This window comes from Pagrus pagrus (genome assembly GCF_965226575.1).
Source record: "Pagrus pagrus genome assembly, chromosome: 14".
In the NCBI taxonomy this organism is placed as follows: Eukaryota; Metazoa; Chordata; class Actinopteri; order Spariformes; family Sparidae; genus Pagrus; species Pagrus pagrus.
This window is the reverse complement of record NC_140198.1, coordinates 15,888,425-15,902,481: the sequence shown is the minus strand read 5'-3', so window position 1 is coordinate 15,902,481 and position 14,057 is coordinate 15,888,425. Positions and strand designations below refer to the sequence as shown.

Genomic DNA, 14,057 nt, shown 5'->3' with positions numbered 1-14,057 from the left:
TTACTATTTGGGAAATATTTAATGTTTGCCTTTGACTTTGGCTAAAAAGTTTTTTGAGATTTATTTCAGTCATAATAGTGAAGAACTTTGATCAAAATCATCAAAAACATTATAAATGGTAAATACTGTATAATACGTGTAAGACTAATTTAGGATGGAAACATTTCAAAATGTTCAGAAAAAAGAAAGAAAAAATGCAGAACTGGTAGTATGGGTGTATGCGTGACTCTTCCTATATTTAGTCACACAAACAAACTGATGAATGATTGAATTTGTTTAAATTATTCATAATATTCCCCACTGTCTTTTTGGTTCAGATGTAACACAGAAGACCGCCTCGCCAAATTTAAACCTGCCGTCACACTCACACTTTACTACCAGCTCTGTCATTTCGAGGGAGGTGAATAAACAACGAATAATGTGATGAACACATATTAGAGAGAGAGACTGATAGAAATGCACAGTAAATAAAATGCAATACCTCTGATGAGATGGCAACCGGCCACCTGTTCAATGGTATCCATTTGTAAAAGCTGTCGCAATCAACGGGCCCTAAAAGTGTACAGTTAGTGCTTTTGTCAGTATGCATTTCAAGGAGAGAAAAGTGAGTATCATATCAACTTTTTTTTTGTCAGCTAGCATGATTGTGAACTTTTTCATTCAGTTTGATCATGTTCAGTAGCAGAGCAGGACACTATACTGTCATATACATTACACAGGTTTGTTGTATATTCTTGTAATGGAGAAATCACTTCATGGTAAAAGATGTTAACAAGAGTTAGATCTTCTGAAGAGTGTGAATGATTTCATTCTGTGTTAAATCATTCAAGATACAGTAACTGTGGTAACACTCCCTTTGAAGACCACATCTACGGTGCTTTGTGGAGAAAATCATAGTGTAGGTAGCACATTGTAACAACCATCATCATTAAATGGTAAATTTACAGTTAATTAAACTTAAGTTAATCGTCATTTCACGGCTAACAAACAATGAAACGCTTTATAAACCATTTATTAAGCAATGGTGAAGTTCCATAAACACCAATTGCAACTTAATACATGGCCATCCAAATGTTTACAGATGAACTACACAGTATTCATTAACCATTTACAAAGTCTGTTACAAACATGAGCTGCAACTTTTCAATAAACACTTAATACATTGTTTATACAGCACTTTATTGATTTTTCACAGTTAAATCACTATTAACAAAAGTTTAATGAACTGTAAATGTACTATTACTGATGATGGTTATTAAAAGTGTTACCATATTGTATTATGCATTCGTAAGACTTTACAACCACACTCATAAACAGACATAATGCTTTCTGATGCACTTTAACAACAGTTATAAACACTATAGATGTGTCCTTTAATGAGTTATAAGTTCAAGTGTCTGATAGATGGTCTTGCCTAGTTATAAACTAGAGATAGATAGATAGAGAAACTAGAGGGCGTATAAGACATTGTGACTATCTACAGACAAATCCAGCAACTGATTTGTGCATATTTCTATTTTTGGTAACACTTCATATTCCAGGTCCGTACATTTAGCGGTAAGTAGGTGGTAATTATCAAGCAACACATTTGAAATGTCTTTGAAACTGACCTGCAATTGCCTCAACAATCCCTTCAAAATGTGTAAAAAATGACCCTGATATCATTTAACAATAACATTCTGCTATTTTCCAACAAGCGGTTCGTAAATACTTGGACATTCTTCAGTACATTTCCAGGAAACTTCTAACTGCTTTCTGTTTAACATCTCATGATGATCAAGTGAAGTAGTGAGTCAAAATATTATTATAAAATCATGTTGGGGTAATTCTTAATACATTTTTGGCAATTATGTCTCGTTATAGATGCATCAGAATGTACTTCACTTTACTAAACACATACAATGATAACTTATGATACTTACTACAGTTGATTGTTGAGGTCATAATGTATTATAAGACATATCAGTCAACCTCTTGCCAATAACTACTTGACAGCATCTATAGAGTAAGACGTTTGAACACAGGAACAGAGCATCATAAAGCATTATGGGTCTTTGCTGATGTTGTCATGAAGCGTTATGAATGCATTATAATACACTGAATGCCCCCATAATGCACTACACATGTGGTCTTCAAAGAGAGTTACCATAACTTATTATTCATATTATTTTCCATATCAACACAGTGTCGTTCTCAGGTGACAATAACCTGAGTGAAAAGTATGTGAAGGAGATAATAATAACGCACACACATACAGTACACACCATCCCTATTCATGCCAACATACACAAGAGATTTTATCTGAAAGCATGCAGAGAATAGGATCATGAACAGCCCTCAGTAAGATCAGTGCGTTTTGGAGTATTGAATGGTTTTCATTATGCCGCTCAGTTATCAGGCTACTGTGAATACTGCTACTGACAGGTCTGAAGAAATCCTTGAATTCACACACAACAGTGAAAAGAGAAGCACTTTCCACAGCGATTATCTGTCTTTATCGCTCCAATCAGCTAATTGCGCTCTAATTGTCTTGCATAAAAAAACAGTTAAGTTCATTACTGCCTCTTCACAGTGGCTGTTTTGATATTGGCTAAAGGGATTAATAAAATCGCTGGAGCGTAAGACCGAGGGACAAATCAGTGACTCTGAAGTCATCCGTGAGGTTGTGACATATGATGATCTTACGTGCGTTCAGTTTCAACAGCATCCTCGGTGAAAAAATGAATTATGAAGCACATTTTAGTTCTGAATCATTTCCTATTTTAATGTGTCTGAATAGAGAGATCATCTCGCCAAGAGCAGAAAGTCACAGGGCTGCTGCATCACCTCTCTGCTTTATTGCACTCTGTTTGATTCACTGGGTAATTCTGAAGTGGTGATTTAGTGCGCGGCATCGCAGGCACAATTTGACATTCTGTAAGGGAATCACAAAACCCTCGACTGGATTATATGACAGAAATACAGTACATTCTTCACTGATCTGCTTATAAAAGAGGCTTTTTTAAACCTGCTTTAAGGTAAATGTGATGACATTTCTATAGCATTTATAGCATTTGATGCATTGGTGGACTCGTTTTTGCATTCTCTCACTCAACTCTGGTCACAAACTGTTGCAACAAATGGAAAATAATGGAAACAAATCGCCTCATTTCCATCTGTAAACTATCTGCTGCTAAATCTGCTTTGAAAATGAGCCAGCCCGGTCTTTCATAACAAATATTTTGCTTCCTACACTGAGACCAACAGATTATGGCAGATAGCCAGTGGACCTAAAACAATTAATAAGAGCGGCTTTGCTTAGGAAGCAAAAAGCCAATAAAATGCATTTTTCTCGTTAAGCTCTGTTTTTGTTTGGATATCATAAATCAATTACACATACTTACTAACATTAAAAAGAGCCATTTTACCCTCTCATGAGCCATTTGCACATTTTGCTTACAGTGACACAGCCCCGTACCGAAATTACGGCTGTACAAGTCTCCCATTAACTTCATCCTTGCTAAGCTGTTACACTTTGTCCCATTGATTCAGTGCGCTGCACAAAGTGATTAATCTCTTACACTATTTCATACAAAACAAATGCACAAAATGTTGTACCAGGACCAAGCGAAATGAGAAACCTAAACTCAGCTTACAAAAATACAACAAATAACTACAACAATACCAGAAACAGCCCAAATCCATCTTCCCCGCACTTCCTGGTTACTGTAGGATTTTCAAATTAATGATGTGGACCATAAAAGTTTGGAAAGAGTGTCTTCACCCTGTTTGTCTCCGAGTGCTCGCTCGCAACACTAATGGGCTTGTTGTTATTCCACCTCAGTTAAGCCATGCATTAATTAGCTTCTTTCAGAAAGCAGGTGTTATTTTCATAACCTATACTGTGTCACTCAGTTCAGTCGTGTAAAACAGTACAAACATGCCCCAACAAGCCTGGCGGTGAGTCTAAGAGCTCAGCCCCAATGCAACTCGTGAGGGGCCATAAAATTCAGATGGTAAAACTTTCCGATTAATTATTCAGTGAGATCCAGTGTAGACCAACACACAAGCAAAGTATACAAACAGCTGATCCCTTCATTGACAACAAGTTCCTATACAGAAGACAGCACCTGCGGGCTACTAGCTAAGAAAGACAATTTTTATTTGACAGGATTTAGATGCCGACATTTGAATGTCTGGGTGATACATTATGCAGTCTTTACCTGTTCTCAGACAGCTAACTCATGAATGCGAAATAAGGTAGCTTTATTATAGCAGCTTGGTTGAAGTTAATCATTTTATTGGCTTTAAAAGGGCAATATGTAAGAATTTTAGCCAATAAATCAACTAAAATTATTAACAGAATGTGAATAATAAGCAGCTTTGACTTTATGATGTCTGAATCCCTAGCTGCACGGGTAACTGAGCTAAGTAGCTAATGGCTGCTACAGTTAGCGGCAGTTAGTGGCTACTCTGGTGATATGTTGCCCCCTATTTGATTTGAGTATGACTTTGACAGGTGGCCAATTCTTACATATTGCACTTTTAAGATGATCTCTCCAAGACTTGTGTCAACACTCGACTCGTGTCAAGCGTGAAACCGAAAGTCAACGTTGAGCTATTTAAGCTTACTGACATATTAAAGTTAGTTACGTACATAACTTAATGAAGTACATAAGAGACATTAGTGTCGCACTTATTTAGATGTAAAACCAGAAAACTAAAGTTGTTTTCTTGCCTACACCTAACTGTGAGCGTACAACGAAGGTCTGGTTCGTCTGTCACTGGTAACCTGCAACAGTCTGAAATGTCATCCCATTTAGTTGTTTATGTATAAGGATGTGTTGAAACTTGCAAGAATACTGGGGTTGAGGCCTTCAAAGCATTTTCATAGTGGCTTCTTTTGGATTACAGTGAAAACAGGAGGCAGGATTATGAACACATTGTTGCAGTAGAAAGGGTCTGACTGAGAACACCTCTACTAGCCCTGATAATCCTACACTTATGAGTTGATATGGAAACTGGCAGCTAACTGATCGGCAAGAGGAAAAAAGTGACACAGCACCTGGCTGAACAACTACACCTGGACAAGGACACTGGGAGAGACAAAGCCTGCTCGGGAGCATTGTCCTGGTGACGGAGCAAGCTCGAGCTCTGGGACAGATGGGTTTCTAAAAATAAAGGAAATTTGTTCTGGGAAGGTGACACAGGGTTTGAAGTGAGGTGATTTGTGCAGCAGCTAAGGGGAATAAACATTTGCATTTGACACAGATAACTTTGAGAGCTAAGACGGGGGTTTACCCTGATGTACAAAATGCTTATGGGACCTCTGAACTCGGCGACAGAGACCTCCCTGCTAAGAAATAATCCAGACTCTTACTGAGTTTTTATTTTGTACTCATCTCGAGGCAGGTGATGGTTAACATGATCAATTTAGTGGAAGAGTATAATGTCATATAATTAGTGAGCTCTACTAGCATGTATCCAGTGTGCATTGGCTTAGTGTCTAATTTTGGCGGTGCTGTTATGACACAGAAGAGGCAGCTGAGCTTAAGGTGCGGTCAGACACGACACAAAGTCTGCATGAGAGTACTCACTGTGATGCTGGGGCCAAACCCAGAGCCGGGCTGAGGGCTAGCAGCACTGATGTAGTTGCCCACAGCCGAGTCCTGGCTGCTGGGTCCGTACAGGTCGGCCACCGGCCCTGGACTGTTAGCACCGGGGAAACCTCCGGGCCTCGATGGGTTGGTGCCTGCATACAAACACAGCGGGGGAGCAGAGCAGCTCAGAAACATCCAACGACCGTCGGTGCCACTCTTACTTGCTATAAGACATTTAAATCAAAAGAACACATTACTGGATTCATACGTTTGTCTCGAAGGACTTGCTTAGATACTTACTGCTTATAAAACTACAATTTAATTTGACAAAATGGTGCAGGATTTTAGGTTAAAAGGACCGAAATTGAGGGTGAATCCAGTATGATATTCTAAATATTATCTACATGCTGTGTGTATTATGCATAGGAGTAACATTCACTTTGTATAATCATGCACAACACAAAAACAAGCACATTTCTAGAGATACTTCCACCATGCTAATAAACTAGTAAGGTTGCAGTGTAAATGTTGCCATGCATAATGTGAAGGAGTACTTGTAAAACAACATCGGCTGTTGAGTAAGAAGAGTAACACAGGGTTATTGTACGAAGGATTTTAGATTTCACTTGAGCAGTTTGCACCCAGACATTTGATTTCTTATATGACCTAATGATTCATCGATGCCGGCGAGAACCCGCTAAAAATATTCTCCACACTTTCCGCTGCGTGCTTCAGCTTTTCAGTCTGCTGTAGAGCAACTTCAGGTATAAAACAAAATAGGTGTGTGAGACAAGAGAAGGAGGCATAAGGGGGGAAATATAAAAGCTTGACCTCTTCATCTGCAGGTCCAAACTCAGGAGGGGGATAAAAAAGAAATACTGTACATGACTTACCACCTTTGCCCTGTGAGTAAGAGCAACTCAGACTAATAAAATGTCTTTTGAAAATTCAGATGCCTGCTAAAGGCCAATAACACTGGCAATACAGGAAAAAAAACAGTCGAGCAGAAAGAAAAATGCAGTGATCTCTTAACAGCAATCTCCTCTGCTGTCAGCTCCACATAACCCTCTGTCTCACCCTTATTCACAGACAGACTGTGAAAAAAAAAACTGTTCAACGGCATTAAAAAGAAAAATCTTCCGAGCACAGAAAATGCTCCATCTTGTGTATATACGAGCTCACGAACCCTATGATGCCTGAGAGCGAGTCTTTGTAGCACATGTAAAGAAATAGAGAGTGTAACTGCAATATATCCAACATGTTGCTGAAGAAATGCAAACAGTACACAAACTGTATCACTGTCACCATGTTTACAAAGCTATAGTCGACACATTAGGTCCATTAGAAGCACCTGAAAACACACTCCAGATATCCGCGTATAGCACTCTAGAAAATGAAGCCATCTCACTAAACACACATCTAGTGCAGTTGACACTGCTGTTTAACTATAAGGACTTTAAACAGTGAGCAGCTAGTGCTCTTATCTTGCCTGCACAGCCCCCAGTAGGCTGGCTTATTATATAATTAAGGATTTTTTTCACTCAAAATGGCAATCCTCATTTCCTACGACTGGTGATTTTTATTAAGAGTGTGGCTCACCCCTCTCCCTGTGAAGCTCATTTTTTTTTTCATTTTAACGTCGGGGCTGCACTGGCTCTGCATTTAGCTTCGGGAGAAAAACAATCCAGAGTGCAATGTGGGTCAGATTGTTAGTCAGAACGAGGTCCACTGTTACTATTCATTTTGATTTGTTTTCATAAAAAGGAATGATAGCGCTTCGTCTTTCTTGTACTTGTGGCCCCGACACATTTGACTGAAAAGGACAAAAAAGACCGGAGCGGAAATCATCTGATTCTCGGAGTGACTTCTGTGTGTAAAGTGGTTTGAAAGAAAAATGGGAAGAGCTGAGGTAATGAATGTCTAATGTATAACTCTATATAGAGCACTGTGTGCTGCGTCGCCTTTCTCTGTCGTCCAAGTTATATTTGCTTCACTCTAACTCATTTAAATGTTGTACAGATGTAGGCGCTGTGTGCAAGAAAAGCATTTATCAATGAGATATGCCATCAAACTGCGTGTAGACTCTTCTCTATTCTCCCTTTCAGACTAGGAAGTGAGCTCTTCGAGGGACTGCTCACCATAGCATGTGAACAGTAATGACAAATGCGTAATCTATGACCTCTAACTGGTAATCACTATCATAAGGCTCCTGATATACAGCAAAAAATCCTGAAAAACATTAATTTCGGCTCTCAAACAAACATCCAAATAAATAGCACCATTGTGATTCTATTCAAAATAATGTGATTTTTACATCATTAGGCTCAAGGTTGGCTACAAATATAAAGTCTATTTCACAGACAACAAGCACATAAATTGTGTTAACGATGTTGACTCACTCAGGATTTGAACGTGTCCTCTCAGGTGAGAAAAACCTGCGCTTTACCAACCGAGCAAAACCCAAACAAAAAACAACCACGCGTCAACAGAGTGACTCACATGTGAGGTGATTGTATTAGGACACAAATCCTTTCTACTCTTACGACGACTATAATGTTCGCTCGACTAACATGCGACAACCAGGCCTCAAAATCAACTCAGACCATGGCATTGCTGTGTGTATTTGCAGTGATGCTGAGTCGAGGTAATCTTCCCCCTGCCATGTTTAAGAAATAAAACACTACACACTGCTTTACAGATCTATAGGAAATAAATTAAATAAAGAGTATGGTGGACAAAGATACTCAAACATCAGGCCTACAAAAAAACCTTCACAAAATCACATCCGCATAGCTGTTTCTCTGCAACCTGTCTGTGTTTTTCTGCTAAAGTTCATAGAGAAAGTCTGTTGGAAATGCCAACATCTGCCTGGGGCAGCTGGCCAACACTTTAACCATTTGAGGAAGAGTTGGCCCCACACTTACACGCTTACTTTTTCGGTCCAGAAGGGTGAGAGGACAGCCCTTTTTGTTTTCGACATTTTTTGCTGCTTTTGTTTGTGAAGGTAGTGGAGGCATAAGATTGAAGGCTGTGGCAGGATTAAAGCCCAGCAGGGGCACGCAGGTCTCTCTGGAGGCAGGGAACCTCACCGCTGTGTGTAGGTCAACACTGTCACCGGCACATGAAACTAGACCTCCTTTACTTACAGCTACTTCAGATGAAATACACACTGGTGGTACGTCATGTCAGTGCAAACACGTTAATGAGCATATAATCATCGGAATAATTTAAAAAAAAGATGTAAATACTGTTGGATTTGAAAAAGGTTGTTAATCCTGGACACTGCTGTCTGCTCTCATAGAACTAGCATGAATTTACAATCATTTTTATGCATCACATGCAGCTATTGAAATGCCTATGTGCAGTATATTTTACTTGTCAGTGAAATCTTTTGAAAGCTGTGATTACATAAGGCAGATAAGAACCTCAGAAAAAAGGCACACAAGATGAAAATATGCTTGTGCTGTAGAGTAATGGCTGTATTATGCAAAAATGTTGTCTTTTAAGTGTCTAACACTGCACAGCATTTCCACTGATTTCCCCGTTAGACTTTCACACACTAATAACACAAGCAATCATTCTTACACTTAAAATACTTAAAGGGCTCGACTAAAAAAAAATGACACCCACTCCCAGCATTAACTCGTCCCTTTAGCTGTTCAAAATTCACAGAAACTTGAGCCGTGTTAGAGAGGCCGGTGTACTCTCTCCGACATCATCAGTAGTTATTTTGTTCACATGCAAATGAAGGATTACATTCTGTGTGCGTTGGCCCCTTATGTGCAAGCAGGGGCTGGAACAAAACTTCACAAAGAAAACAGAAGATCTACATTAAAAAATTGAAAAAAAGGAGGAAGAACATGCAATGCTATCTTGTCAGCAAGACGTTATTTATATTTTTTTTTTTAAAGGGGAGGGGGATTCTTTGTTTCTTTTTTTAACAAAAGCAAGAGGAAATGTAAAATAAATAAATAAATCAAAAGATTAGATCATCTGCATGGAATAATGTCATGAATCAAACTGAAAACTCCAAAAACGTGGATGAGACAGATGCGCATATACAAACCTGGGTTCTTAAATTGATCCGGGCTGTGTAGGTGCTGGAGGGGGGAGTTGCAGGCGGAGGTGGCATGCTCACTGTGCAGCATCTGAGCCGCTTGGGGCCCCAGGGAGCCATAGTCAGCAAAGGAGCAGGGCCCCCCCCTCTGGTCACTGGGCGCAGAGTAAAACCCATAATCGGGGAGGCCTGGGAGATACAGTATAGGGTGGGAAGGGGGAGGGGAGGGGACTCCATCATTGTGGAAATCAACTTTTTTCACTGTCAAAGTCAATGTCCAGATTGTTGAGCATAGCTTGGTGTTGTGTTACACCACTTTTTTTTTTTTAGGTTACATTCATGCGTTTTGTCTGCTTTAATTGGCCCTCCCTGCCCTCCCTCCCCAGCAGCTTCTGCCATGTGGCCAGGCCCCCCTGGCATATGGTCTGTGTTTGATACACTCAGCTGGATCTTAAACATTAGCTGTACAGTTATGGAAGCATACTATCTCTCCCTGAAAAACAGAATTACAGGGTTTCTGCAGGTTTAAACAAGTTATATTTAAGACCTTTCATAGACCATTATAATGCAATTTACAGTAAGACCTATTTCATATCAATACTGGCAAAAACGTATGAAGGATATGAAGGAAAAATGTCCCAGAATCACTTGCAAAGTAAATCAACATAAACATTCAACTGAACATGACTGCACAGAACTGTGTTTCTGAAGGGTATTGTGTGTTTTGTGCGTGTGTGTGTGAGTGTACACAAAAATATAGATCTCGTTGAGGTTGCTCTGAACACATATTAGGTAAAAGTAACATCAAGATGGACAAATTTGACTTGTTACTGCTAGAAGTAGCTATTTTTTAAATTGTTTTGAGAGGAGATGCCACATTAGCCCATACACCACACCAGCTAGCTGTGCTCTAAAAACTTCTGACCAGGCTGCACAGTTTGCATAACTGTTTATTGGTTCCATGTTGGTTTGGTTTCGTCGCTTTTTTGACAGCAGGATCAATAAAAATCTTTTTTTTTACTAAAACACACCTAAAAGCGAAACTGAAGTTTATACAGTTTAATCAAAGTAACTATAACTTCTTAATCCAATCAATTTAAAGCCTAAAAACCAGATTATTGGACTCTTTTTTTAAAAGGACCCGCAGAAACCCTGCAATTAAGACCTACTCAATGAGTCTAATTGACTTGATTCAAATGGACCAATAACAATGAATACAAAAGATACAGTAAGGCCACAAATATTGATATTTTTGGGTTTAGCATAATTGACCTGCGTCCTCCATGTTTGCTTGCAATCATTAAAGAGTGAGATAAAACTGAACAACCATTAAAACACAGGTCAATACATTTCTCATTTCAAACCGACAACTCTTCGCCGACATACCTGAAGGAAGCTTTTGTCATTTAAATGAAAAGAAACAGAAAGCGCACCAATCAATAATTAATTTAAAGCCTCTTTTTTTGACCAGTAGCAACAGATGATAAGGTTTTATGTGAATGAGATACAGAGACATTCGTGTTTATTGATGATAGGCATTCTCAAGTGTGCTAAGTACTCTAAGCACGTCTCAGATTGGCCTCTTCCAATGATTCTCCCTTTGACACAGATGGTGGATTATCAACAAAATGTCTTTCAGCAATAAGTCGTGCTGACATTTATTGCTTGTCCTCTTAATCTGAGACAAGCTGCTCATATAAAGAGTGCAATTAAAAGAAACTGCTTCTTCTCACACCTCTTTGATAACAGAGTTAATCTACTCAGGAGGGGCTGAGATTGGTGACACCGGCTTTTTCATGCTGGGTTTCCCCTGCTGTGTGTTTGTGTTTTTTTTATTTGGGTCCTGGAGCGAATAGCCATTCAAAGCCACTTCACCTCTACCCATTCAGAGTGAGACAGTCCACTTCTGCCAAATGGAATGTAAGCACCAGCCATGTTTCTACCCGCCAATGCTTTTTAGCACTCTGATCTCACCACTTGCGGGCTGTCTGCCCACTCATCAAATTATAGGCTCCAAATACGGCAGGCTTCCCACGTACGTCACATAATGCCTGACACATTGAACAAAGCTCAAGAACCAATCATTCCATTTACTTCACTTAGACAAATGTCAGAGAAAATTGATTGGCTTTGCTAATGAGGAAAACTGGATCAATGGAATAATTATAATGGGGGAAAAAACATTTGACAATAGCACAAACCGTGTTATTGGGAATTCATAAAGAAACTATTCTAATATGTCACCAGAACAGACTGGAGCCAAACAGGCATCACTTTCCATTTTATACTACTTTCATATTATATAAAAAGGAGCGTGAACTATGTGTGTCATCTTGGTAAATGTGACGTTGTAGCATCTTTGAAGGGGTACGATTACATACGATAGTTATTATTATTTTTATGTCCACCATGTCCACATTAAGATATGGCTTTATGGGTATTAAATCCAAATATTGTTAGCAGCAGATTATTGAAGTGGGTTTTGCTTCAAAATCAGACAGTAAAGTTATTTTATTTTATTTTATAAGGAACTGAACACACATTAAGGTGGGCAGACATTGTGTTTTGTTTAGTCTTGTACCTCACATTTTAGTTTGCCTTTGCAGATCAGTTGAATATCATCAAGAATATTTACAAAAACTGATAAAAACAGCGCTACTTTGTGCGATTCTATTAGGGTCGAGAAGAAAGGAGAAAAAAAAATGCAATAAATGGAGCTGCAGATGGCTGGGAGATGCAGACAAAATGGTCTGTCAGTTCTGCGGCAAAGTTCACTTTTCTATTAGATGGTTTTGGCCACTGCACTTAAAATATAACTCCATTAATATTAAAACAAGATAACTTTTCTTTTGGCACCAGCAGTATGGGGAATCGGACCGTGGAACCCGGAAAAAGCTGACTCAAAATTCAAACATACAATCTTGCAGAAATCTGTGCAGTGTCTGCCCAGCTTTATGAAAAGCTCAAATGACATTAAGTGTCATTCAAACCAGTAAAAACATCATGCAAATATTTCAACTACCGCCTATTGGACAATGTTAGGTGTTGGTGAGCGGTGACACACAGTAAAAATATGTACGTATGTACACATGTATGTTTATGTTAATATGCATACATTGCACAATTAAGTTAACACTAAGATTTAGCCAGGTAATAATATTTGATACATTTGCAGACAACGCACGCAGCTGCATCGTAGTAGGCTCAGGTGAGAAACTCGCTTTGTTTGCCGGATGGAGGCAGCTGGACAAGAGTACGACTCAGACACTCATGCAAAAAAAAAAACATACAGGCGCACACTTTCAAAGCCATATATTTTCATCAGTGGCTATCTGATCAGTTATGCAGGATGAGACTGGGCAGAGTGTGCCCACAGCTGCATTAGTATCACCGATCATATCACTGTGCCTCAGACCTTACCACTATTAATATTCACACAATCTATCCAGAACAATGGGCCTTTCTTGGACTCCTTTTTTTTCCACTGGCCACTAATTGGATGTAATTACTCATCTACAAAACAAATGAGCGTGCTGAGGTTGCCTTGGAGACTAGATCAGGGGACCCAGCAGTGCGCATCGTTCGCAGGGCTTCATTTATACTGGTAATTATCTCCCCTACCCCCACCCTCTTTCCCTTCTGCCCTCAGTGACCAAAACTGGCTGCGAGGCGATGGCGAGGGGAGTGTCTTGCAGTCATCTGTTACTGACATCATCGGGGTGGCTCTCTTTAAGTGGATAAATGCCCTGCTCTCGTTCCCACTTTGCCAGGTGACTGCCTTTAAGGAGGAATCACAAACCTTGAAAGTACTGCTGCTCTTTTTCTCACTAGTTGGAAAATAAAACTAATCACGCTGATGATAAAATATAGCGTCACGCTCTCTGGCCTTCTGGGACTTCAGAATGTGAAAAATATTTTCATAAGTTTGCCAGCGTTCTGCTCCAAGTTTGCGACTATCCTTTATTTCAAATCCCACAGAAACTCAACATATTAACTAACAGATACACATGTTCAAAGGCACAATCCGTGATCGAAATGTTAACAAACTATAGTCTCACCAGCATGAATAAAAACTTTGCTGCAACCTGCTATTACCGTCAGATTGATCAACTGGTCTCTTAATACAGGGACAAACAACAAGTGAACCTGTATTGCAGGATTTCCTCCGCACAGTGATACTTTTTGGTAGGTGTAGTCCCAGTAGAAAGAAAATAGTTCCCACGTGAAACTGCTCACAACAAGGTCTGCGGATTATTTTAAGTTATAGGCTCATGATTTCTGGAAAGAGACATGGCTGTTCAGGGCACTTTGAGCACCACAACCGAGTGCCATCTAGTTCCATTACATTTAAGAGAGGGCAGACATCTCTGTGGCTGACATCTCAAAAACTTGGCGACTATCTACATGGATATATAGCACTA

At 39.4% G+C, this 14,057-nt stretch overlaps 1 protein-coding gene across 10 annotated transcripts in view; it reads right to left on the bottom strand.

Annotated features, from left to right (window-relative positions):
• Nucleotides 1-14,057, bottom strand: part of LOC311269238 (RNA-binding protein Musashi homolog 2) — a 260,575-nt gene that overhangs the window by 6,759 nt on the left and 239,759 nt on the right. For 3 of the 10 annotated variants that reach the window (XM_084373282.1, XM_084373283.1, XM_084373286.1), the window contains exons 12-14: nucleotides 9,646-9,825; nucleotides 5,577-5,731; nucleotides 482-552 (exon numbers count right to left, since the gene is read on the bottom strand). In XM_084373282.1, coding sequence (XP_084229408.1) covers nucleotides 511-552; nucleotides 5,577-5,731; nucleotides 9,646-9,825 — 377 coding nt within the window. In that variant the 3' untranslated portion in view covers nucleotides 482-510. The remainder of the gene's footprint in view (nucleotides 1-481; nucleotides 553-5,576; nucleotides 5,732-9,645; nucleotides 9,826-14,057) is intronic. The other 7 variants (XM_084373280.1, XM_084373284.1, XM_084373285.1 and 4 more) reach the window with 3 other exon arrangements.